Source organism: Melanostigma gelatinosum (assembly GCF_949748355.1).
Source record: "Melanostigma gelatinosum genome assembly, chromosome: 10".
Taxonomy (NCBI): Eukaryota; Metazoa; Chordata; class Actinopteri; order Perciformes; family Zoarcidae; genus Melanostigma; species Melanostigma gelatinosum.
In genome coordinates this window covers 18,027,540-18,054,238 of record NC_136643.1, presented here as the reverse complement: position 1 = coordinate 18,054,238, position 26,699 = coordinate 18,027,540, and the positions used below count along the sequence as shown (strand labels likewise).

The window sequence follows — 26,699 nt, the reverse complement described above, 5'->3', positions numbered from 1 at the left end:
TCTTGTTGCATTTTCAGTCACGCTAAAACCCACCAGCAACGACTGCAGGTCACAATTTAACAAGTGTTGAAAGAGTGGAGACAACTCTTGCGCACGCACGCACACACACACACACACACACACACACACACACACACACACACACACACACACACACACACACACACACACACACACACACACACACACACACACACACACACACACACACACACACACACACACACACACACACACACAGATTGTGAAAAGTGTGAGTGTTACGAACAGGTATTTTGTGTGTGTGTGTGTGTGTGCCATGCCCTGCACGTTAGACCTGTGATATGATCTGCATGTTGAAACTGGGGGAGCGGGACTGCTTGGTGAGCGGAGCTCCAGGAGACAGGATGTCCTGGGCGTTCTCCGGCCTGATGAGGTGCTCCTCCTGCAGGCTGACGGTGGAGTGGTGGTGGGAGCCGCCTGCTGGGAGTCCTCCTTCCTTGTCCTTGTCCTCGCTCGCCGCCTCCGCCTTCTCCTCCTCTCGCTCGTCATCGGCTCCGTTCAGGTTGAAATTCATGCAGTCAAAGGACTTGCTGGAGGAGGTGCTGCCAGTCCGCACCAGCGTGGGCACCACAGGGAAGCTCAGGTGCTTCTTTATGGGGCTCAGGTGGATGGCCTCCAAGTTGATGCTGGCTGGAGGCGACGGCTGCTTCTGGTGGCGCCTCCTCACGGCGGCCTGGTGATCCGCGGACGAATCTGCCTGTTTTTCCGCCTCCCTCTCCCGGTCCTTCTCTCGAGACAGCCGGGCGGCGATGGCTCTCTTGATGCTGCTGCTGCTGCTGTTGTTGTTCAGGCTGCCGCCCCTCGGCCCCAGGCTGCCGCCGGCCTTGGTGCCGCTGGGCTGGCTGCTGTTGGACGCCCCGGAGGAGAAACCCTCGTCTGGGTCGTTGACGTTGAAGGAGTCTTCCCCGCCGCTCATCCCGTCAGCATCTGAACAGGAACGGACAGAGACAGAAAGAAAGCATGATAGACAAAAAAGAAAAGTGAGCGAGGAAGACAGCGACCAAGGTTATGTCGACATATTTAGGTCAAATCTGACCATAAACAGAACCTTTAACCCAAATACTCATTTTTTTTAAAGAAAATCTTGACACAGCGTCTGAAAACAACTTCCAAAATGACTATTAATATTTAAGAATCTAGACAAAACATCATCTTAATCCAGATAAAAGGCTTCTTGTTCATTATGATGTGAACAGGCCTACAACAAACTCTTACAATGTTTAGAGAGTTTATAAATAATGCATTTTACCTTAGCAGACTGAATGAATAGCCTTCTAGCAAGCTACACACTAATCAACAGACCACGCTGTTCATTAGCACACCCATTATGCACCAAACAGAAGAACTCAATACGGTACACAGTGACCTAAAATGTGACTCGTTGTTTGTTTAGGAGTTCAATAACCCGTCATGCATCGTTGGGACAAGCAAAAAGGTAGACGACGGGGAACCGCAGGCAGCGCCGGCAAAGAAATGGAGAAACCGAGAAGAAAAAAGGTCCGGACTGACATGCACATAACAAGAGAAGACGCATGCCCTCCTGCAGCACCGGCTCGGCGGTCAGACGGTCGGCCGGCCAATCTGTGGAGAGCACTGAGGCGAGTCCGTACGCCTCGTCCAGTGAGAGCCGACAGCCCACAAGACTAAACGGGCCGGTCTGCAAGTCATTACAAGTCAACCTGAAGAGCTCACATTTCTTCAAAGCTCTGCAGTTAAAGAACCAGAACTGTGTTTTTGCATGTTTTAGCCTTTTGACTACAGTTTGCGTATTTGTGAGACTAATTTACAGTACCCTACATGCTTGCTGTTGGTTTCTGGTCATGGCTACAAAATAAAACAAAAAATCAGTCCGCAGAGCCTGAAATGTGCTTGAGACAGATATCGTCTGAAGCAGCATGTAAACTCAAGGCACGCTGCTACGTTCAAGTCTTTCAGTTAAAAAGCCGTGATCACTTTCTCTACATTATATACAACCCAACGTATAACTACTGTGTGCTGGTCTTTGGCCTTTCTGGTATTAAATACATGCTGGGCAGCCAAATTAAAGATCCAAACATCCTTTAACACAGCAGAACAAAAAATAAAGTGATGAAATATTCACGATTAGAGTATCTAGTGTAAGTCTGCTCATTATTGTTATCTTCACTGGCTTCCACGAAGGAATTTAATTTCCCCAAGAAGGATGTACTTCTAATCAAACATGTGGAAAAATAGTTGTGACGTTGTGAAGTAAACGCAATTTGTAGTAAACAGGATTAAATATGCAAAGTCATCAGTACGGTCACTTTCAATATCACTGCAATGCAGCCTCAAACTAAAGGACATGTGATCAGTAATTCTTTCTGTAACAGAATGTCCAGTTGTTAAACACAGACAGTGATCGATCATATTTAAAACAATCACAGCTCCCTCTTAACTGGGTTGCAGATTTCTATGTAATGAAACTACTTTAGGGATTATTTCACCAGCAGCACTGAGTTTCATTCAAGACCATGACGATGGGAGCCGACCGCAAAACCAGGAAATGAGCCGATCTTCAGTCATGTCAAAAGGATCTCGATGACGTTTCAAAATATAAAAACATGGAGCGACCACACATGGATACGGACACACACTAAAGAGACAAAATGGGCCGTATGACTAGTAGGCTTTGCAGTTGTATTGGATTTGTAACCCGTGACCGTACTCTGCTCACTTGGCCTCGTCATTGGATAAGTTAGTGTTCCGGGGTTTTCCTGTTGTAGCTGACATTTTCAGAAGCTTGCTGTAGCGTGCACATGCATGATGAAGGGCTCGTTCCCACTCACTGAGCGGAAGGAAAAGAAACGGTGCACAACACAGCATTTGCATACAATAAAAAAAAAAGAAAGCTGCTGGACTGAAAAAGCAAAATGGAAGACCTCTCTCTTCCTGCAGAATAACGGCAGCAGATGGCTGCTGCTGGCCTGAGTGACCCCAAAAACCTGTGGTGCTGTCAAAACACCGCGAGGAGCACAGCAGAAACAAGATGGCGGTTAAAACTATAGAGAAAATAAATCTATAAAACGGAGAAAGCCTGGAGTAAAAGGTCAAGTTGCAGGCTGGGCACGTGACATGCTCAGTGAGTGACAAGGGCAGCAGTCTGAAATATGTTGGAGGCATGAGGAGGAAGGAGAGAGGATACATGACATGATGACAGGCCCATGCACACTAGCCGCACTTCCTTCAAACCCAGAATAGGAGACTCTTCCTTTCTTGGATGAGACGACAACTAGTAGTGGTCTGGAGGTTAAAAAGGTGTTGTTGGCTGAGGGCCTTAAGGACTGGATGAGTTAGTATACTCTGGGGAAGTGAAGAGGCGGCCAAAATGGGAACGGCAGAGTTAACGCCCTCGAGTGTAGGAGGAGAGGGAGGGGGAGGGGGGAGGGAGGAGGGTTGGGAGGATACAGATGGAAGGGGCACCTCCTCCTGAGACCCTCTCTGCTCTGAGCCCCTGTCCCCTACCCTCAAATGTGATGGGGGGAATGATGCTGCTGCTGCTGCTGCTGCAGTGGCTGTGAGGCCGCCCTTCTCTCTCCTCTTTGGCTGTGGGGTCCCAGGGAGGGTAGTGGTGGCGGCGGTGGTGGTGTTGATGGTGGTGCTGGGCGAGGCTAGGAGGATTGACGATGAGGGTCAAATCTCCTGCGGTTGAGTAGTCAAAACAATCTGGGAGTCAACAACACAGATGGTTTCTTTAGTGGCAGCGAGCCTCAACCTTGGTGGGCCTCATCATGGGGCACAGCAGGCCTAACAGCCGTTTGTAAATTCACTTGTAGATATAGAAGAAAAGGAACAGAAAGCTATTTCAAAAATGAACTGCCTCCATTTAATGGTGTCGGCAGAATCTACCGGCACCATTTTGTCGTGGGTTTCTCATAAACTACGAATCTTAAAGGTTTACTGGTGATACAAAGATCAGCGCGCACACACTTGAGAGACAAGACGAGTAAATAAAGAGTCATAAGGAGCAGTGAGTGGCAGAAGCGCCGCAACACAGAGGCTACAAGTACATACAATAACCGACATGAAACAGCATTTGGACGATGCTAATGGTGGTTTACGCAGAAACAGGGTTCCTTCTCACTGCTAAGGACAAACGGCAGAAAAGTAGTTCTCTCATCAAATAGTTCCCTCTTGTGGCATTTCACTGATCGGGAAAAAAAAGAAGTTTGTAAGTTCACAGCTTAAATCATAACTGAATAACATAACATAAAGAAAAGTATTGTGATGGATCTACTGTGATCTCTCCTGCACTGAGGCCTGGTTCACGATGGCGGGTCTTGCCGCTGCAGCCTTACCCTCTCTCTTCCAGCGGTGGCGTCGTATGGAGGCAGTAGTGATGGCTGAGATGGAGATGCGGCTGATGGTGGGCGTCACCTCCACCTGGAGCACTTTGCGCCCCCGCGGCTCATCTGGAGCGCTGTCCGGCAGCGAGTTCTTCATGGCGTTCGCCAGCTGGAGAGGACACATGCACGGATGCGGGCTCGATAAGCAGTTAAATGTGATAAAAAGCAGGATGGCGTTACAACATTTGAAGTCGGAACCCGGAGCCCGATTTAGCCATCGGCATCTTACCAAGAGAGGCTGGGAGTAGAGCTCCAGCTGGGCTCGGTATAGAAGGTCCTCCAGAGCTTCCTGTCCCATCTGCCACTCTCCATTGTATCTACACATCACAAGACACAAACGCGTGCACACCTACGTGAAACAATGGCATGTTGTGAGCTTATTTAAGGAAACAGGAGCGTCTGACAAGATGCCTTGATGTCTGAGTCACGTCCCTGTGAACTATTATTAGTTGTTTAGTGACGTCTGCAGCTTCAGTGAGGGAAGGAGAAGAGGTCCAGTCAAGAGTGGTTATACCTCACTGTCACATTATGTCTGTTTAAGCTAAAGCTATTTTCTTACAAAACAGAGTGTTTTGTAAAACTGCTAATGATATGCAAATAGTGTGAATAAAGGATGAACGCAAGTGCGTTTATAGGTAAATCTTTGTGTTTATACGCTGGCACTCTGCTAGGGGGATGTCTCTAGCTTGGCATAAGGTGTCACAACCTCGTCATCAATCAAGAGTGATTAAAGGAACAGCAAGCAGAAATAAATACAATGCAAATTTAAAAATGTAAAAAATAAAAAAGATCTGCACGGCTGAACTTTCTTTGATCCGGACAAATGCACGACTTTCCCTTTAGATTCGAGATGAAAAGGATGGAATAAATGGGCAGGTAAAAATAAATAAAAAGACTCTCTGATGTTGTGAGGGCTGGAAAATGGGTCCAGAATACATTTCAAACCTGATCGGCTTTCCCTCTCCCTCCCTCCCTCCGTGTGGTATTACTGCGCTGTAGCATTAGCAGACATATTAACCTAAATCCCGGAGTATCCTTGACGAGTGCCCCGGTCCCTCTGCATGTGTGGAGCTGTGGATTCGGGTTTATCTGCCCTCCATGTGCGCCTGATCGGGCCTGCACGGAACGGATTATTATTATTCTTACAGCGGCACTGACCGCTCCGATCTCCAGATTGCTGCCGTGTACCCTCATAGAGGAGGCGATGAGGCAGAATGCATACTCGCCAGCCTCTCCTTGCTACAACATCCTCAACAGTCACAGCCATATCAGGGGATCCGTCTACGAGGACGAGCTATCATCGAGGAGCCGTAATCAGCTTTGCAACGACAGTCCTCGCAGTGGATGAAACACAACGCACTGCTGATGTAATCTGTACAGTGAGGAGCTTCTGTCCTCGGTAGAGTGCTAGCATTCGTTGTTAGGAGACTTTCTGCAGTAGATGGCAGCAAACTAGAAGAGACTCAAAAAAAAGAAAAAAAAAAGACTAATTTACTAAATTGACCAAAACGGCCGATGCGTCTAAGAGGGGGCCGCCCTAGAACTCATCACGTACATGAAGATATCTATGAAGGTAAAGCAGCAAACACAAGATGATCTTCCTCCTAATGATGTGCTATTCAATGATCTTCCAATAGAGAGTGGTGATGTGTGAGGACGTGGAGGAAAGGCACTTAAATTGATTGATTGTCTTTTTAATAACAATGTATCAAATGACAATGTGAAAAGAACGTGACAATTTGAAAGGGGTCGCTTGAAGTGATGAACCTGTAGAGAATTATCACTAGAATCTCCAGCTCGGCTGAACAGAGATTGATAGCATCTCACAGCCCATTGTTAAGCTGTCCGGCTGCAACTTTACATTATATTTAAACCTGATAAAATAAAACTGACTCTGATTTTGGCTTCAGCGGGCAGCTGGTGAACATAGTGGAACATTTAGCAGCTAAAAGAGACAGCTATCTCCCTCAAGAGTTAATAAGCAGCGATAACAGAGAGGGAATATTGGACTTTTATCCATCAGGTGGTCCCAAACACAACACTCACATGGCGTGATAAACGGCAGTCAGCATCTGCACCATGAACTCGGGGTCCAGCAGCACGCGGTTGCACGGTTCCCTCCAGAGCTTCTGCTGCTGCCGGGGGAAGCCACATACACACAGCCTGAGAAGGGAACACACACACACAGTCACGTAAGTAAGGTGAGCGAAGTCATAAAGCACCGATCACATGACGAGGAATAAACATCTGATCAGTCACTTCCAGAGTAAGCTACGAAAAGAGCAAACGCATAAAAGAGTGAGCAAGAGGAGCTAAATGTACACTTGTAGAGGTGAGGCAAGGTTCGATGACGGGGTGTTCGGAGTCTACACAGCGAGGCTGAACCCAAAACACTGAGCATTGTGCGCCGAGAGCTTCACAGTCACAGTGTGCCGTCTGTCTAGACCGAGCTCGCCTCAGGCGTCGTCCGACTGCTCGGGCACAGTAGGGAAGTCTTCATATCCTGAACAGTCTGCGGTGGAACAATCACCGGGTGGCGGCTCCGCTACAGAGCCTCATGCTGTGAATTCCATATTGATCCTTTCTCTTAGCTCCAGGGCATCTCGGTGTTTCCCAGACGGACAGACTCAGACAAGGCATCCAGCAGTGATGCTTTTTCAACCGGCCTTTCAACTGAGCCCCAATGGAATCTAAATACATCAAATCGTCCTGGACAGTCCGTATCGAGGTCAGTGCGTGGCTACAGGGTAGGGGAGGTGATTTAACGCTCGAGTCAGTGGAGCAAATAATGGAGGAGGAAGAGGAGATGGTGGTCACTAACAGAAAGGACCAAAACTGTTGGTGATATAAGTCAAGTTTTCACATGTCTTTTGCTCACCGTGAGCTCATTCTGCAGACCGACTGATAGGACGATAGGGGCATGTACACCACAGCAGAGTTGTAGCACAGCATGAGGAAACACAGCACTTCAAACCTGCATCCGGAAAAAAAAGTACGAGTCAAGCACAGCAATACAGACGCTTATAAAAGTCTAATTAAGTCAATTAAAGGGAACGCACCGATATCATGCGAAACTTCAGCTGAACCCCAATTTTTGTCAAACATTCTAACCAACACTTTCTGTGACACCTTTGCTGTAGACCATTATGTAGAGCTGCTGAAGCATTTTATGAACTATGAACTGTAAAATAGCCTGTTAAGCAAACGCCTTGCCTAAGCAGTTTTGTTCACTGTGAACCGCTGTACTGAATGCAGATGACACACACGGAGCTCACTACGCTGCAGCAATCAGCCCGGGACTCTCAGCACACACCGTGTCAGTGGTGTAGAGTCAGGCCAAATGCAGGCTGAGTGATATTACAGCTGATTGGTACAATATTTAGCCATTTGATTCAACTGTTAATTATAAGTGTGACCTTTTTAAACCGATAATAGGCCATTTAGATTTAAATGTGATGAGCTGTCATGAATCTATATGGAGTAGAAAAACTGCAAGAACAGATTTAGTTTTAGAGTGTGTGTGTGTGTGTGTGTGTTGATGGTGGACGGCCAGGAGGAGGAGGACCTCGAGTGTAAGGGCCGTAATCGAGCGTGCGCTGGGGGAGGTAAACGTCCTGGTTATATATCATCAGTCGGAGTGAGCCGGCACCTCTCGGGAGCTCCGGGCTTTCTTCTCATGAACACGGGCACACAAATGGGTTTCCAGATAAGCTATGGAGTCCTGGCCCTGCTGAAATCCATTCGCTATATTTATGACGCTGTATGTTCATCATGGCCAAGGGCCACGCGGCTCCGGAGAGACGCGCAGGTGTCACTTCAAACGGCGGGTTTCAGGCAGGGCTCCAGCATGCTTCGTTGCTATGCTAAGATTATCACTCGTCCACAGAAGCAGAGAATATGTGGGAGCCAACAAAGCTTTCAGGGGCTGAATGAGCGTCGAGGGTTATGCTCTGATCATCTTAAAAGGTCTTATTCATCTTACGGGGAAGGCACAGGAGAGGATGATATGTGAGGTGAAAGCAACAAGTAAAATAAGACCGAGAATGATGATGTTCACTGAGGCTGAAAGGCCTTCAGCGCTGCCATTTCTCTGTATCCAAAAAGCAACAAAAGGCTTCACCCCAAGTCATTCAGTACGACGGACTGAGCCCGACGTCTCTTAGCTGCTGCAATTTCATCTCTTTTTGTGACGTTCCCGCGTCTCAGATTAGTGCCTCTCTGTGAACAGCTGGTGGAGTCGGAGGGGTACCTGTTCTGAGCCGTGAAGGTCTCTCTCTGTGGGTGGAGGCCGCTGTACACCACTCGGATCAGGTCATGTTGACAGAGGGCCCCCTCTGTCAATGCCATGGGCCCAAGGCTAGAAGGCTACACACACACACACAAAGGAAACCAAGGTTAATTTAACACTTAGCAGCTAGCTAACACCAAGTGGCTTCCTCCATGCTAGTAAACTGTCAGACTGTGAGAAATGGTCAGACTTTATTACAGTGGCATGATATTACTGCTAGACCTCTGCCAAACTCTCACCTCAGACTGGATTAGCTGGCAGCACCTGACTTCTTCCAAATGTGGGATTTGTTTCCAATTTTAGTTGATAGATTGCCGACTGTACAACTCCACTGAAAGTTACGTCTTGCATTTTCCCCGTGTCTTCCACAAAGTCCTTCACGCAACGTTAAGCTCAGAATGTCTGCACTAGTTCCTTCCAACTACTAAATCCAGTCTCCTGTCTCTGTGAAGGCTTCTGCACACCTTTACTGACAGGTCAGGGTTTCCTACAGGGTTTTATAGTCCAGGTGAGCCACCTCACCAGACATAAGATGATGAAAGATAATACATTTAAATGAAATCAAACATTAACCTTTTCACACATCAACATGAGGTGTCTTTACTGAGCCAGGCAGCACTGAGCTGATCATGAGATGAGAATCGTGGCTTACTATTTCTTGGGGTTTTAATTTAATAAAACCTGCAATCTTCTGCTTCTCTACATCGTTTTTTATTGTGATTTTATTATACAATTAAAGGCAACGGGTATGCAGAGCATACTATATTTTCTGTAATGCATTGAGTCAATTCAGAGCATTCAGACAATCAAACTTTGTTGATATGGTAAATTCATCATAAATCCTCTTCTTCTGTCATGGATGAATAGGAAGAGGAAGTAACAACTGGAAAAAAAAGGAACCAATGACTGATCTACGTCTGGCTGAGGAAACATCACAAGGCCGCTGTATTCATGGTGCGCAGAGAAAAAGTAGTCCCCCCCCCCCCCTAAACTGAATTGATATTCTGTCTCTTGTGAGGATGGATGAATTCACAAAGAGAGACGAGTGTATGCTAATACTGGAGGCCCGGGGATAAGGAGCTGTGATGTGTGGAGCATGCTACTGTCTGTAGGATGCTCGCTGTGATTCACGCCCCCCCCCCCTATGAGTTCTTCATTCTCACAGCGTGGAGGAAAGAGCCTCTGAAGCTTGTAATTACAGCGATAAATCGCCCTCAGCACACGCTGTAGTCTCATCAACACTCACACTAGCTCCCGCTAAGGGCCGTCACACTTTATGAAAATGTAGTGTACACAGTAGAAGCCTGTTCTATCCGCCGTCTTAGGTTCAGGCAACAAACCCAGTTTGTCAGGTATTGGAAAACATCATGGTTACGTTCCCTTTGGGTAGCAGCAAAAATAAATAAAACTGGCCATCAAAACACAGTGCTTCTGTCTGCCCTCAGTAAACCGTCCTAGTTCAGCATGTCCTCATGAATTCCAGCTCAACACAATAGTCAATACTGTGCCCTGTTTAAGCAGTCAGGTCAGAAGTTGGGGAGTTTGCACAAACCCACCAAGACAGAGTGAGTAACGAAAAGTTTAAAGTCACCTCATTTCAAAATATGTCGAACGAAGGAGAAAAGTTTGAGTATAAGTGCAAACAGGCACCCGGCCGTCACAGAGAAGGATAGGCGACAAGGAAGCTTTTGGTTATACAAACAAAAAGTGACAGATGTAACTGTGTGGAAAACCGATGTCAGACACACACTGAGATCATAAAACGCACAGATGGACACGCACTGGAGGTGAGGTTAATGAAAATCGACCTCCTGAGGAGATGTCACCTCCAAAAGAAAAGGTTATGCAAGTCTCTATAACGCTCCAACAGTCAGCGGGAAGAAGGCAAAGACAGCGAGAAGGAGCCAGAAGCAGCCAAAGCGACCAAGTGCACAGAGAGGAGAGGAAGGTAGCACGGACGAGAGCCCTACCTCGTGATATATCGACGGCTTGGACAGAGACGGGATTGTGAAGGAGAGGAGCTTGCTGTTGCCATCTTTGTCCACGATCTCCTGCAAAACCAACGAGACAGAAAAGCAGTGTCATACATAAACGAGAGTCCCAAAAATGATGCCGTTTCCAGTCGCGACGACTACAATCACAGAGACGTGGAGTTGAGCATCCTTCGTTTGGCAGAAAGCACTCGTTATTCCTACTTTGCTCTGTGAACTAATTATGTGCGGCTGAGGAGGATTCAAGTGGTGTGTGAGAGTTATGGAGGCGATGGCTTTTACAGCATAACGGGCTTTGTTAACCGATTGAGAGGCACGGCAATGTTCCATGTTTCCTTCGAGTGTGTAACGTTCCACACTTTGATCTGTATAATCTATGGGAGACGTGGATGTTGGGGGAATTATATCCTATAATATCCGATATAAAAAAACATCATTAAATATGGATACATTTTTCCACATGTGCTGATTAAAAAGGTCAGATTTTGTATTTCCTGGCTCTGTGTAAGTAAAGATGAACAACAACATATATCCATCCACCCGTCCAAGCGTCCTTTCGGTCCGTGGAACCAAAAAGGCTTTTTATCCTTTTATAGTCGCCCTGAGTGTACAATCGGTTGTCCTGCCCTTCACCGCCCAACAGTATATCTCTGAATATCTGCTGAGAGCAAAGCTGTTTATCAGAGTTCAGTCATCAATGAGAGAGGTCTATGAGCATGTACAGCGCGTGTGTGTGGTATAGACACAGAGGAATAAATGATGCATAGTTATACCTTTAGCGGTGCTGGCTGACATGGAGCTCTTTCTATTGATATCTCTAGCTCTTAGCCTATTTCCCCAAGGGTGTTTCCTGGTGATCCAATCCATCCCGGGTCTCTCCATTATCGGGGCTTTTCCCTGTAGATCGTCTTTAATGTCAACAGATGTGCAGCCTCACTGGTGTCCTACCTGTATTTGGTCTAAACCATACCCAGGGATTGGCATTTCAACGTTTTGGTGCAGACACAGAGTCCATCTGGCTATCGTAGAAACAAATGTCAGATGTGTTTCAAAGAAAAAAACAGCCAAATGTACATATTGTACAAGGTCTTGCCTTTAACCCCCCTCAAGCGGCACGACAGACACCCACCAGGTTATAGATGCCCAGGAGGAGGGCCTCGATGCACCCGTTGCTCTGGCGATCCCTGCTGGCTGTGACGCGCAGATATACCCACACCAGCTCAGGCAGGAACTGCAGGGTGAAGCGGCGCAGGCGGTCTTCAGAGCTCCGGTACAGCTCGAACAGCTGGTGGCAGACGGGCTCCATCAGCTGGATAGATGGGGGGGGAGAGCGCCATATGGAAATACAATATTCATCAAATTAACATGAACATATGCCTGTGGTGATAGAATATAATCTGGAAACCTTTCTGACTAGAGAAACACACTAAGACGACATCTTTGCCGTCTTAGTGCTTTGCAAAGCTCTTATTTAAAAACATGAATGAACGTCAATAGAGGGAGATGCGCAGGAGCAGAGGGGATACATCACTACAATGGAAGTCTGGTCAGATGAACTCTCAGAGGAGCCAGCAGCTGAAGAGAATTGGAGGCAGCAACTGTATCATTGAGTCCCGTCTCAATGCGTGCCTCAGGCCTTTGCTAAAGAATTGTGTCATTCGGTCCTTTAAAGAGACAATACTTGTGTTGCAGCACACTTAACGTAAACTGTGTTAGTGACCAAGTCTGTGTTTATAATGCATCTGTGTTTGCATCTTTCATTGTACATGTATCTTTTCAGTATGGGCAGCAGATGTTCCAGTCTGTCAGAGGGCTGTGTGTGTGTGTGTGTGTGTGTGTGTGTGTGTGTGTGTGTGTGTGTGTGTGTGTGTGTGTGTGTGTGTGTGTGTGTGGAGAGAGAACACTCTGTTACTGTGGCTGGCATCAAGCGCCCGTCCATCACACTCGTGTGCATGTGTAGCTCGAAGACACAGTTGTGTGTCAGTTTCTTGCTCACTGCCAACTAGGACTACTTCATGTGAGTCACTACCAACAGAGCTAAAAACAGCCGCACTCGGGACTCTCTCTGTGTGACCCCTCACCTCACTGTTGGGGTCCTGGATGACTCTGTAGAGAGCTGGCACCAGGGACTTCTTCAGATGGAGGCTGCCGGCGTAGCGGGGGATTTGGGTTTCTGGTAAGGACTGGGGAAAAAAAGTTTGCTGAGCAATTGCTGACTTTTTTTTTTTTACATTTCTTTAGAATAGTGCTATGACACATACAGTACCTCTGCATCATTTCCCCTTACATCCCTCAAAATAGTCACCTTTATAATATGCATGGGAAACAGCGTTTTCAAAATAAAACATGCCCTACTGGGGATTAATGTTGACGTTTAGATTTCAGAGCTGGTCATTTACAACTGAAAGCCAATGCACTCGGGTGTTTTCACTAATGTAGCCGAATTAGACTTCTTCTCAGGATCGTGTGGGCGTGTACAAACTGCGAATGATTGACATCTCCCTCATCAGTATGTTGCTGTTGAGTCAGGGCAACTTACACCATTATCATTAGCCGTGTCACCTCTCCCTACATAATAAACCAGGACCCTGAAACTGAAGCAGCTCAACTTAATTCGGTCATTAATTGTGTAATTCACATTTGTTTCTGCTTTGACCTGTGAAAACGTCTTGATGAAAAAAGCCTTTTCTCTGAGGTCGTGTTAAAAAGCATTCTCGGACATGAAGTTGGATAAAACTCAGATGAAAAGGAATCACAAAATGTCTCTGAAGGAGCTGAACGTCAGCCTGATGATATGCGACAAGCTCAGAATATCCTGAGGTGAAATTATTTAAATGGTCAAGACTGTGTGTTGGTCTGCAGATGACAGAAGGCAGAGATATCGTCTCCTAACAGCCAAAGTTTGGTGATTTTGAGGACAGAACACAATGTGCCTGGTCTGCACCAACTCACACAATGAGTCATACCAATCCATCTCCCTCACTATTCATCAAACTCCCTCTTTTCTCTCTGCTGCACTACACAACAATTCCTCCTTTTCAGCTCGTTCCCTTAGATCTCATACTGATTACTTCAATATTAAAATGACAGCGTATATATACATATATTAAATACATAGTGAGTTAACAAGCTATATCAGCATTTATATACATTCACAAGTGGATTTTGTGCTTCAGAGACACAAGCTAGTCCATCAAAAATAGATGTGTAAGTAAAGACACAAGTCTTTACAGTAGTTCATTACATGTCCGGCTGAGTCAGTCAGGGTGCTGCACTTCCTCATGTTTAAATAAACATCGTCAGACACGGCTGCACTTTAGAATCAGTTTATGTGTTGAACTTGAACTGGACAGGTTCAGCTCACACTGAGCCTTAACTGCCCTAAATGTCTACAGCTCTTGCTTGCATTCACTGAAATTAGTAAAAATTGACAAAGCACTGAAATGCTGAAGAGGTGCACAAACGCTCAACACTCTCTTTCATCAAAGTTGTTACACCCAAAGAGAGTGGTTTTGACCTCGAGGAGAACATTTCATTGACACGAGTGGTGATGGACAACAGAGGAGAGGAGGGCTTTTCACCTTGAATTCTGAGAGCCATTCTTCGACAACACCGCGCTCTGAACCCAGCATCTTCCTCAGAGACCCCCCCCTGGGCTGCCTGGTGGAGATAGAAAACGACAGGACAGGGGGAGAGAGGAGGGGACATGGGGAGATAGTAGGAGAGAGGAGGGGACATGGGGAGATAGTAGGAGACAGGAGGAGAGAGGAGGGGACATGGGGAGAGAGGAGGAGGGACATGGGGAGAGAGGAAGAGAGAAGGGGTGAGAGGAAGAGACATGGGAAGAGAGGAGGAAACGTGGGGAGATAGTAGGAGAGAGGAGGGGACATGGGGAGATAGTAGGAGACAGGATGGGACATGGGGAGAGAGGAGAGAGGAGGGACATGGGGAGAGAGGAAGAGAGGAGGGGTGAGAGGATGAGACATGGGAAGAGAGGAGGAAACGTGGGGAGATAGTAGGAGAGAGGAGGGGACATGGGGAGATAGTAGGAGACAGGATGGGACATGGGGAGAGAGGAAGAGAGAAGGGGTGAGAGGATGAGACATGGTAAGAGAGAGGAGGAGACAGGAGGAGACAGAAGGAAAGAGGGGGAGACAGAAGGAAAGAGGGGGAGACAGGAGGAGACAGGAGGAGAGAGGGAGACAGGAGGAGACATGGGAAGAGAGGAGGAGACATGGGAAGAGAGGAGGAGACATGGGAAGAGAGGAGGAAAGAGGGGTCAGAGGGGAAGAGAAGCAAAGCAGACGATAGTTAACTGTTAATTGTAGTAGATGTGACCCAACATGAGTGTGGACGCTGTGATGCTGACCACGCTGTTACATAAGGAGCTACCTAGGTGATAATCATGAACATGAACCACTACAGCCAGTCAAATAGGCTTTCCCTCCACTATTCAAATCTGAGGTGGTGAAGCCAGAGTCGGCTCATGTGCATTGTTATTAACCCTCGTGACACAAAACCCCACAGCGCAGCTCACCGCTGATTTGACGAGCAACAATGTTAAAAACATAAAGCTAGAGATCTGAATTTCCTAAATGATCACACATATTTCATTCGGAAGAGATGAGATAACGTAAGACAGATATCACGAGTCACTTCTCTCTTTCTGCCCTATCCTCCTCCCTTTGACACATGAATGTGCCGTCACAGTGTGCGACATGTGACAGAAGAGTGTTGTAAGTAAACTCATTGCCGTCTTATCTGGGTCAGTGTCTTCTGTTGACTTTGTGACACATGCAGATACTGCATCAAGTCAAAGCGCAGAGATTATGCAGACGGTTAAGACGAATCAAACGGTTCCGATTCAAGAGGCGAGAAAAGCTGTGCGAGCACAAAATAGCGACTAATATGCACACGTGTCAGATTTAGTTTGTTTTGCTTACTTTTGCTGGCAAAGAAAAAAAAAACTGTCTGGCAGTACCTGTTCAAATAAATAAATGAAACAATCAAAACTGTATTCAAGGTCTGCGAAGTACGATTTCAAACACAAAGTAGTCAAATGTGATTCCAGTCTCTGTTATTAGCCATATTATACCACACTGAATAAACAGCTGTTTGTATCTAAACAACAGACAAAACTAATGATCTATAACATCTTTCTACCTTGGACTCCCTACTGTCTGCACTCAGTGTTTCTAACCAGAATCTCGAGGTTATCGACTTAAACAAATCCAAAACCAAACGACGCACGGCTCTCTGACCTGTGCGGATAAATGTCACAAAGCAGGCGTAGCGGCTGTGGGACTGGAGGAGACAGAGATCACGTTCACGACTATCTGAACCACTCGCATCGTTTTGTGTGAGCACGCTCCTCAAATGTGTGCGAATTGAAAAAGGCTCCATTTAGTGAGCCTGTTCAGCTCTTCATGAAAGGCTGACTCATTCATTTCCTCCGGCTTGACAAACTGTCAAAGACTCGCTTGATGTGAAAGTCCCCATTGGCTCTTCAGTTACCATGGGAACTGTAGTCAAATGACTTTCAGGCAACGGCAGAATATATCCCCCAAAAAGAAATGTCCGTTTGGTAAAATCCACTTGGACTGCAACGCTCTCAAGTGTTGTCTGGCATCATGAGTCAGATTGCTCCAGAAACTTTCAAGAATAACGTTTTACTTAATTGACAATGATTTAAAATCTATTAATTAATATATAACTTGTGCACACCTTCTAATCCCACATGAAGAAGAGCGAGCTTACCTCAGTGTCCCAGAACTCAGATCTCCACGAGGAGAGGCAGAAGGTTCTCCGCAGTGTCGCACATCTGTCAATCAGTGAGGGTCACCTGCAGCAACAAGGGGACACGAAGCATGAAGATACAGTCGGCCATCTTTAGGAACGAACAAAAAAATCCAGCCCGGTGTTGCCAAATCTTTCAATAAAAGTTACTAGCTGCAAAATTCGACAAGTCGGCAACAAGGACGGCTCGTTCCTTCAAGTTTGGTCGTTAAAAAACACGTGTAAGGGAAGCCTGTGTGTGTGTGTGTGACAGAAATATTGTGCGGCTTTAATGACGCTAATGTTTGCTACCCAAGAGGTTAAAGCCAGGTTGAACCCCCGACGGAAGATTTGAACATTTGCTGTTGATCACAATTTAAGCCCAAAATATGGTATTTGGGACAACCTGACGTTTTTGACTCTTTTCTGAAGTTTTATGGACCAAACGATGAATAGACTGTTTGGTAAAAGAAAGATTGATCACTTTGAAAGTTATTACAAATAAACTTCAAACAATGCTTCAAAGAATGGTTGTAAATCGTATCTATATTGTCAGCAGTACACAACATACATGACAGATACTGAGTCGAGACAATAATGAACAGAGCAGCTGACAACATGGAGACTAGGAAACCATCAGACGGTTGCTACAACAGACTGAATGACCCTGAATGATGCACAGCGTCACCGTTACAGAACTGAGATGCAGACCGAGCCCTCCATCTGATGTTGAGCATTCTCCACAGAGCTCTGTGTTTATCTGATGGACTCTCGCACTAATTCATCACAAGGACTCGAGGAGACGTCCCATCAGTCGAGAGTGATGTGGTGTTTAGTTTTCCTTTGGACAGATAAAGCCTACTTATTCTGTGTGACTCATCAGTGGTTCCAGGTCGAGTAAATACAGCGAAGGGAGATATGAGGGACGAATAACACAAACGTAAACATATTATGTATTAGATGATTCATTATGTAAGTTAAAGGTTTGACAGGAACATACAAGTTCTTTAGGAGATTAATACCCATTCATTCAGTAGAAATGATGTCCCAGAGCTGACATGGTACAGTTAGTATTGAGGTGTCTCTCCCCTTGATATCTATGGGTATATGAGGCCATTGTGGGCACTGGCCATCCAATGAGGCAATAATTGATTTTAATGTCATTTTTGCATTGATGTAATGCAGTGCTTTGGTTTATAAGGCATTTAACTAGCTGTATGAGCCCCAACCAGTCCATCCATTTAGTTATTCTCTTCAATTCCTCAATTGATTTAGCAGCAACTGTATTTACAGTTTCACGGTTATATTGGAATATAAAATCACATATACAGAATAGAGGATTAAATCCATAACGCCAACACTAGCACAACAAATTTAATGGGTGTTTTTATTTTTCCATTTTACAATAAATGTATTAGATATCTTTCATAAGTTTGTCCCATTGTTTATTTCTCTGTTACAATAATAAGTAAGCAGTAAGCAGGCGGTATCTCCACCAATAACGTCTCTATGAAGACCTTCAGGAGAATAACCACCATCACTTTTGGGACTACAGATGAAAAATAGCCTTTTGGCTAACTCTGGCACATTTGCAGAAATGTTTTTATTAATGTGCACTGTCCCGTTCAAATAAACCAATAAATAAATCACCTGACCTGCAGTGGATCGCTCTTTGAATTCCTCCACAAGCCAGACAGCAAATTATACGATGTAAGATAACAAAACAAGTATTGCACTGTAACAAAATAAGACGCATTCTCTTCACTTCAACAATTTCAGTCTAAACAAAAGGGGTTTTTACCTGAAGTATAGGCTCTCGAGAAGAGTTATCCTCATGCAAACCAAAAGCCACAGTCAATAAGACGAAGTAACCATCTATAGCTAAGGCTGGGTAGCTCCCCTCTGGTTACAGTATGATTTCTACAAACTCTGCATCCGTCTCACTACAGTATCTGCGTGTCGAGTAACAACAGTGCTCCCCAGCCAGCCGTCACTGTTGGCTAAATATGTCGCACACCTAACGAGGCCTGGAGAATCACAATAAGCAAAGTTTCCTCTACGAAGGAGCTGCGTATTGTCCTGTGGTTAGGCTCACGAGGGAATAGGAGAGTGCCAGCCCATCCTGTTTACGCCACTTCAAACCCTAAAATCACAAAGGCAAACACACTGCTAAACACACTGCTCAACGGTGTACAAGGCTCAAACTAAGCCAGCAAGAAGGTGTTTTTTGTGAATTTAGTTTGAAGGCGGAGCAGTTAACACACAATATGTTCCTCTGTGAGCTTGCAGTCACACGGATGTCTGTACTAATTGTGTGTCAATCCATCAAGAAGGTGATGAAATACTTGTGAAACACTGGATATGTAACCTATTGATGGCACAGAAGGGAAGGTTTCGGGGATCACCAAAGTCATTAGGAGAGACCATCTCGGCATCATGAACGTCAGAGTTCACTGTTCACACTCTGGACCCTCAGCGGCCTCATGACTCAGTAAGTACTGTATTTGTAAGCTAAGCTGGTAAATAAATAAAAATCCCTTTATGCAATCAGGTGGTGCTAAAATCCAAAACAACAAGGACTCCACACAACGTCTTAACCGGTCCTCTCCGTCTCCACCAGGACACACGGCACTAACAACAGCTGCAGCTGATGAGTATGCAGATAATTCAATTCAATTCAAATAGCACAAAATCCCAAATTTGCCTCAGAGGGCTTAATAAGGCTTGATAATAAAAGCGCTCTCAAAGTCTATTGTTTTTAAGAGAGTACTAAAAGGACGGCTCCTCAGGCACCTAACAATGCTCATCATTCATTACAGGAGGATGAATCACACGAGTATCTGGGACTCAGTGACTCATTTAACCAATATAAACACACACAGGGCCACAGAGAGCTCCTCCTATCCACCGTCTGTCCAGGTAGAAGCTGTCCTTAGTTGTGTAATACCTAGAGTTTAAACTCACTAACAGTTTTCAGAGCTGCCTGATAAAATTGCCCAATCAGAGGAAAGTTGTTATTGCACCGAGAGCAAAATAAATAAACTTAAAGACGTGTTGAAACTGGCTATTTAGGGTCCACATTGTGTCGACAACAACAACCTCAACAAGCATGCCTACATGCACGGTATTACATCATTTACTTTGTAAAACATATAGTCTGGAGACCAAACTTAGGCTACTGCTCAGGGATTCCTCCAAAGATCTTATAGGGTGTGATCATAAAGAAAAAGAAAACATTTTATTTCCCCACGAAGTCGACTACTTCCACCACAGTTTCAAACATGAGCCTGCAGAGTGAGTAATCACACCATCCATCAAAGCACGGGCGAATTTAGGAACATTTGGAAGATAAATATGGGTTGCACGGTTATTATTACAAATGCAAACGTGGCAGTAGCCTTCGTCAGCGGGTGATAACTGGGTGCAATACACTTCAGCATGACGTGGAGGGAAATGTCCTGCACACTCCAGATTTTGCAAAGCATGACGGGTCTGTGCTCATTGCCATTGTTCATTTAAATACAATACAACTGATCTGTAGACGTGAGTTTGTATCCGTCTGTCTCAACTGCTCCTCTCTGCCCTAAATGAGCAGTGCCGGGTTTCAACAGTCCAACACTGGGGATGTTTCAAGGTCAGCTCAGCTCAGTCAGCCATGAATTATTGAGCTGGAGCTCTGTGCCTTCTCTGTTCGTGCTTCTTCTGACGCGCTCCGTCTTCCTTCCTCAGGGCCATTTGACGTCGCCAATCAGAAAGACCAATGGTTAAACTGAAGAGAGGTTCATGACCACTGGGAGTTAGTTACAGTCTGCTGGTTTGGACACAAACACGCAGCATAAACAAGCACAAACACACACATGCGTGCACTAATTTAGCTTCCTCTCTGCCAAAGTAGTCCTCTAACACATTTGGTTCGACACAGCCATGGGGAAATTTAACTCGGCCCTCTTTGGTCCATGAGTGTTTGCAGGTAGCCATTATTCACGATACACACAATCATACTACACAAACACACACTTTATCCAGAGGTAGAGGGATTAACTCTTAACACCTGACCACAGGGAACCAGTCTGCTGTAATCTCCATCCCCGTTGCCTCTCTCGTTGGTAACAAGGACCAGCTACTCACCAGTGGAGCAGGCTGTCTGCAGAGGAATAGAATGAGGTCTATTAATAGCAAATACGGCACTGTAAAATTACCCCTCGCCTGGTTTTCTATACAGATTAATGGCTGACAGGTATAAAAGACAGTGAGGCCAACAGGTACACACCTCAGTGAGACGCTGACTGACTGAAAGGACTTAGTGGTGAGTAAAGGTCAATCAATAGTTCTGCCCCGAGGACGTGGAAAATGCGTGAAACATACACACTACAGCTAATAATAACACAGAAGGAATGAACGAGAGAACACAGAAGAGAGGAGAGAGTGAAGGATTGGCTACTCGTTCTCCCTCATCCTCGCCTCCTCTCTTGTAGGCCGGGCGAGGGGAACTGAGGCGTACGCACATCCTGAGCTAAAATTAGCTCTGCTGCAGCTGCAGGGCCAGACGTGTTGGGATGGGCCCGTGTTGCATCTCACACACACACACACACACACACACACACACACACACACACACACACACACACACACACACACACACACACACACACACACACACACACACACACACACACACACACACACACACACACACACACACACACACACACACACACACCGTCCACAGTGCCCCACACTAACCTCAGCTACATATATTAGCGCTGGGAATACTTGCATTTCTGGTGAACAGTACATACATTGTCAATAATCCCCCCTTTTTTTAAAACAGAGGAATTTTGTGGAGCAATAAATCCTCATGATGGTTTTAATGTTCAGCTGTTGAAACTGTGTCTAAGAAGTCTGTCTGTCTCTAATATTAAGTTATATTTATATATAAGAAGGAGTAAACATTACAAACACCTTATTATTGGGATGCTGTTCAATATAGCACCGCCGCTCTCTACATCCACAAATACCACCAGAGAGGTTGAGTATCGTTAAAAACGGAACATCAACACACGTAGGATTAACAGCTGGGCTATTGTACTGTTTTGCATACGTTTGTACAGGTGTAGACAATAAACTCTGCAACACAAGAGCCATGAGGTGGAGGGGATTGTTGTCATTTTATGAAAGCTTGGGCAGTCACAAGTTCACTCACTGACAGTTCAAACTACAGACACATGACTACAAATTCCACAGTATTTAGCACGGCGGCTGACTTGGTGCACGGTGTGTGTGTGCGCGTGTGTGGGGGAGCTTAACTTTAACTTCACTCCAGAGAAAAATGATTTACTGCCAAATAAGCCGCTCAGCAGTCTTCTAACAATGGGCCACCTTGAGCTTTTGTGACATGCCAAGACCACCGCAGTCTGCGTGACCAAAGGATCAACCGGAGGGGGGTAGAGGAGAGTGGGTGCATTATTAGACTACCACCTCAGATTGTGGGGGGCTGCAAAACCGCTGAATAGCAAGAAAAAAATCAAGCCGGAGAACTTGGCCTCTCAACTTCCTCTCCCACCCCAGAGACTCATAACGGTTGTTAAATCAAATTGTTTCCTCCAGAATGAAAAGCAACACTAATGTGGGCTACATTTTGGCTCCATCCACCCGGCTGCAGCAGGCGCACAGAGATTACACCAGCCGGACAATCACAGAGCAAAACATTACAGTGAAGAAGTAGAATCCATACAGCCCTGGCCACACTTTAGCTTGCCAATAAAACACTTAAAACAAATGTAATTATGCAATGCAAACGGTTCCTTTTGACTGAGTTTTAACTGTCTAACGTTAGATTATGACCAAATAATGCTCGGTACACCAGCAGCATTATAAATGCAAGGGAACACTTTTGTTGACATGTGCCTCGCTCTGCAGTAAACATGGCTCACGGCTTGATCCAGCAGAGGCCCCCACTTTCCCTTCCATGTCTTTCCCATCATATCATAACAACAAATAACTGGCAGTAATTCAAAAGGCTCCTGGAGTCAACCGGGCTCTGGCATCTGTTCAACTTCAGTCGGGTGCCGAGTCGTGACCAGCAAGCTGAGCAGAGAGAGCAGAGAGCCGATCAATGGGGAGGCAAAGCCCAGCAGAGCACAGTGGCTCTGAGAGGATGATGACCTGTTATCTTGGCCTGAACAAACCGGCCACATTTCCACATTTATGATACGGAGCTTGTGCTTCTCCACCGGCATCCAGTGCAACAGTAGGAAAGATTAGGCGCCTTTCAGTCTCTTGTAAGATTGTGTTCAGGTCAACAGCAGGATAATTCATTTCCAACTTGCACAAAAAGGTTACTTTTAGTCAAAAGGTATTGCTCAATAATCCCACAAACTGTAAGGAGGATAGTTACACAGCATGGGCACCTGTAACAGTGCTCTGCCCTCTGATCCGAGCTCTCCATTTGTGTTTGTTGAGGAAGCATCATCTGGTTACCAGAAGTGTAAACACTGGATTCTAATGAAATTGGTCAGACTTTGTTCAGTCCGCTCCTGTCAGGTAGCTAATGTTAGCTAACCAGCTGTCTGCAGATACCAGGCAACCGTCTCGACAAGAACCACAACCAATAGGATGAGAATAAGTATGTGGAGCCTAAGTACACCCACTGAGAGGAGAGACATTCCCTGGCATCTGATTAGAGGGCATTTACATATTTTTTTAATATAAAATTCATAACACAGATTAGTTCCAGACCCTATGTCAGCGTTGCCCTGGCAAGGTTCGTTGCTGAGTCAAAGCAGTAGACGGCATGTACATTTTTCTCAATATTACCAACAGCATTGATGTGTTTCATCACAGTACAGACAGCTTGAAAAACATGTCCAAGTGTGCAGTACCTCCAACAAGCATATGTATTTTCGCTGTTTATTATCAACGGTGTACCAGACAGATTTGGCTAAGACACGCGCAATAAATTGACTGAAGGTTACCCACTTGATCTGCCGACACAGCGCTGGATTGATAATGGAAGGATGCACACATGGCTCCCTCTGAAATGAACTGGAGGTGAGAGTCTACGACGAACAACAATAACAAAAACAATAACAAAGCCTTGCACCACTTCCAGGGGAACCGGGCATTTCCCCCATAGAGCTCATACAGTTAATCTGACCCAATCAAAACATTCACACAGGTCCAGCAAACCAGCAGCGGAGTTTAGCAATACAGGCCACGTATCATGTGGGATCGTTTTAAAATCTTCCACTGCGAGCACAAATGTTCCTCTCACATGTCAACCTTGATCATTTGTACAACGTGTTCTCTTTAAAGAGGTTATTGATATACTGGTAAAAAGCATGGATGTTTTTTTTAATGGATTTCCTCTCGTACCGGTACTCTTCTTTTAAGCTTCATTAGACAATATGTGAGATACAATAAAGTGTGGCGGAGGCGTGTCCTTCCTCAACTACACATTTAATGAGACTGTTACTTTTGTTCTGATTTGTTCGTACACTTTTAGATGCTGCAAACTTATACTTTCTCTAAAACTGAATCATAGAGCTGTAGGGATTTGTTAATTGATGAATTAGCTGATTTAACAGAAAATCATCAGCATCTATTTCATAATTGATTAATTACTTTATTCATTCCGGTTTCTTAAATGTGAGGATTTAATGCTATGCACTGTATTCTGCAGAATTGCCCGTATGGTAATTAGCCTGGGCAATATAATCCTGGGATTAATGCAACCTTGTTGCAATCCGTTTTGAAAGCATTGATTCATTCACAAACAGGAGAGAGTACAACACATTATGCTGCTCCACCTCTGTGGAGCCCTAGAGGAACAGTATGTACTCGTGTCAGGCTTACAGAGAGACGTACTGTATGTCATGCAGACAGACAGCTAACAGACAGACCTCATACCTGGCAGTGTGCGGTGAGTCAGCAGCACCACAGCTCTCTCTCTGCATGCACACCACACATCCAGCTGATTCCCAAGACTGACTAGAACGACCCCGCTGGTGAGAGTTATTAGTACCGCAATCAACTTAAGAAAGGCCCGATTGCCCAAACTTCTCCAGGGGCAGAATATTGATGTGTCTCAACAACAAACACGGAAATTCAGATGTTCTGGCTGTGTGATCATCTGGCTCTGTGGGAGAGAGTACAGTGGAAAATAGTCCCCACTGCTAATCCATGGAAAGCTAATTACAGCTTTGATTCCCGAGGCGTGTGCATCACCATAGGTGGGAGGGAGGTAACACACTCTGGGGATTAATACACTTTTCGGTTAGATTTGGTTTGGTTTAGAGCCGTCTCAATAAGCTCATATCTGCTGCAGAAAACGACAATGTTGTGCATTGTTAGTCCACTCAAAGTACATAAGAAATCACCTCAGCTTCTGGTGAATCCCCTTTGAAATGTGGAGGCAAGCTTAAGAGTTTTATGCAGTACAGTATACTAACTAACCAGCAGATGGCACAGAATTCTCTCTATATTTTTGCCCACGATGATGCCATTATTTGAAGAGTAGTTTACTTATCACGACCAAAATCACAGCAAGCAGCATTCCTGTAAATTAACAATGTTGTTTCGTAAAAACACCAAAATGTCCACAGCAAAGGATCTACAAGTCAGCAAGTTGGCATAAGTAAAACAGCACTAAACAGACCATGCACTGTGCATTCTCCTCTATATTTAGTGAATTAACACATCTCAGTTGTGCATGTTATATGTAACGTTACACACTTATAGGGATGTGGAGGTCATTTAATTTACATGGTACTGCTGCAAACTCATACATTGAAGTATGATGAAGAAGTACTAGCTAAATTAACGTTTGTGCTGCTTTTAGCACCAACAAGTTATACATTCATAACCTACAAGCGTGTAAAACTGAGCTTTCCGCTCATAATTTTCAAAATAAACCCAACGTTTTTGAAAGAGTTCAACTTCCAAGAGCCACAGTGGAAACTATGTAGCTATTTTCCTGTAGATATTTCAGAATAAAATGTGCAGGTTTACTGACATTAAATGCCAACGTGCTGTTTTACCTTTAATTAACACTGTTACGGTAGCTAGCTAACGTATTAACCGGGTGTTTCTACGCAGCTCTGTTGTTTTTTTCAGATAGTAAAATGCCCACAAGCGAACGTTTGTTACACCAAGTGCCACGACTGAACCTGTAAGTCAACGGTAGCTACCTTAGCTTTTGGCTCGCGTGCCGTTAGCGTACCCGTTCTAGCTGGTGGACGTCCTCATCCTCGTTTCTCACCAGTCGTGACCAGGCCGGAAAAAAACCGGCTGACTGGCTGGTTACAACACAAAAAGCATCCACTCTGTGGTCCTTAGCTGATGACGGTTAATGACACTTGTGTCGTCACCGGGCAGCCAGTTAGCACTGAAGCATCCTCGTTTACATCCAACACAAACAGTGCCGATGATGTTCCCTTGACTGCGACTACCTGGAAAATCCTGACTATTAACCAGGTTAATGAAATACTCACGCGGACTTGAAGCTGCTAATGGCAATGTCACGCGGTGGTGTTTGCTCAGGGCGGTCACCCAGGTCGAGAGTCTATTTCTTTCTAAATGGCCCCTCTCTCTGTCTCTCAGCGAGCTACACCTCCGTACGATCTCTCCACACCGCAATGGTGCTGAACCACGGCGCCACACGATTGGCCAGAGTGACCGGAACTCGGTGCGCTTTGGTATTGGTAAGCAGAAAGCTCACGCGACCTACAGGGGGGGTGTAGCAGAAGTGGTGCCTTCAAGGTTATTGGAAAACTTAATATCGGGGTTCAAGCGCATTGTTTTGGTGTTAAAAAGTTTAATAATCACAATATTTGTTGTCTTAACCTTTTTTTTACATAACAAATCACTTATTTGTTCCCCCACCAAACATAATTTGATTACAGAGGCCATTGTGATTTGTTAATAAAGACTACAAAACAGCCTGCTTTAAAATATTACTTTTATTATATATTATTTTGATTATCTTGCCATATTTTGTGCCACTTTCTAATATGGCACCCTTTACAAAGGTTAACTGAATCCAACGGGTTTATTTATGGTTTACTAATACTGTACAGATCATTAATAATCCATTAATACTAATATTAATATTAATATTGGGTTGCCGGGTTGTGTAAGGGTTTCTATTTGGTAATAAAGTTACAAATATTATATAAATGCATTCATAAATGTTGATGGGTTTCTCACTCTTCGGTAAACCATCGTATCTGCAGTTATACA

At 45.2% G+C, this 26,699-nt stretch overlaps 1 protein-coding gene across 1 annotated transcript; it reads right to left on the bottom strand.

Moving 5' to 3' along the window:
* Nucleotides 1–219: 219 nt before the first annotated feature.
* LOC306783276 (hyccin 2) lies at nt 220–26,076 on the bottom strand. The gene is made up of 13 exons (XM_079276860.1): nt 25,952–26,076; nt 16,443–16,527; nt 14,267–14,345; nt 12,767–12,868; nt 11,815–11,994; nt 10,665–10,745; nt 8,656–8,771; nt 7,285–7,380; nt 6,453–6,569; nt 4,636–4,723; nt 4,359–4,515; nt 3,526–3,726; nt 220–969 (listed from the first exon to the last, which is right to left on the bottom strand). Exons 3-13 carry the CDS (start codon nt 14,315–14,317, stop codon nt 311–313), a joined length of 1,848 nt encoding a protein of 615 aa, XP_079132986.1. The 5' UTR covers nt 14,318–14,345; nt 16,443–16,527; nt 25,952–26,076; the 3' UTR covers nt 220–310.
* Between the last annotated feature and the right edge of the window lie 623 nt (nt 26,077–26,699).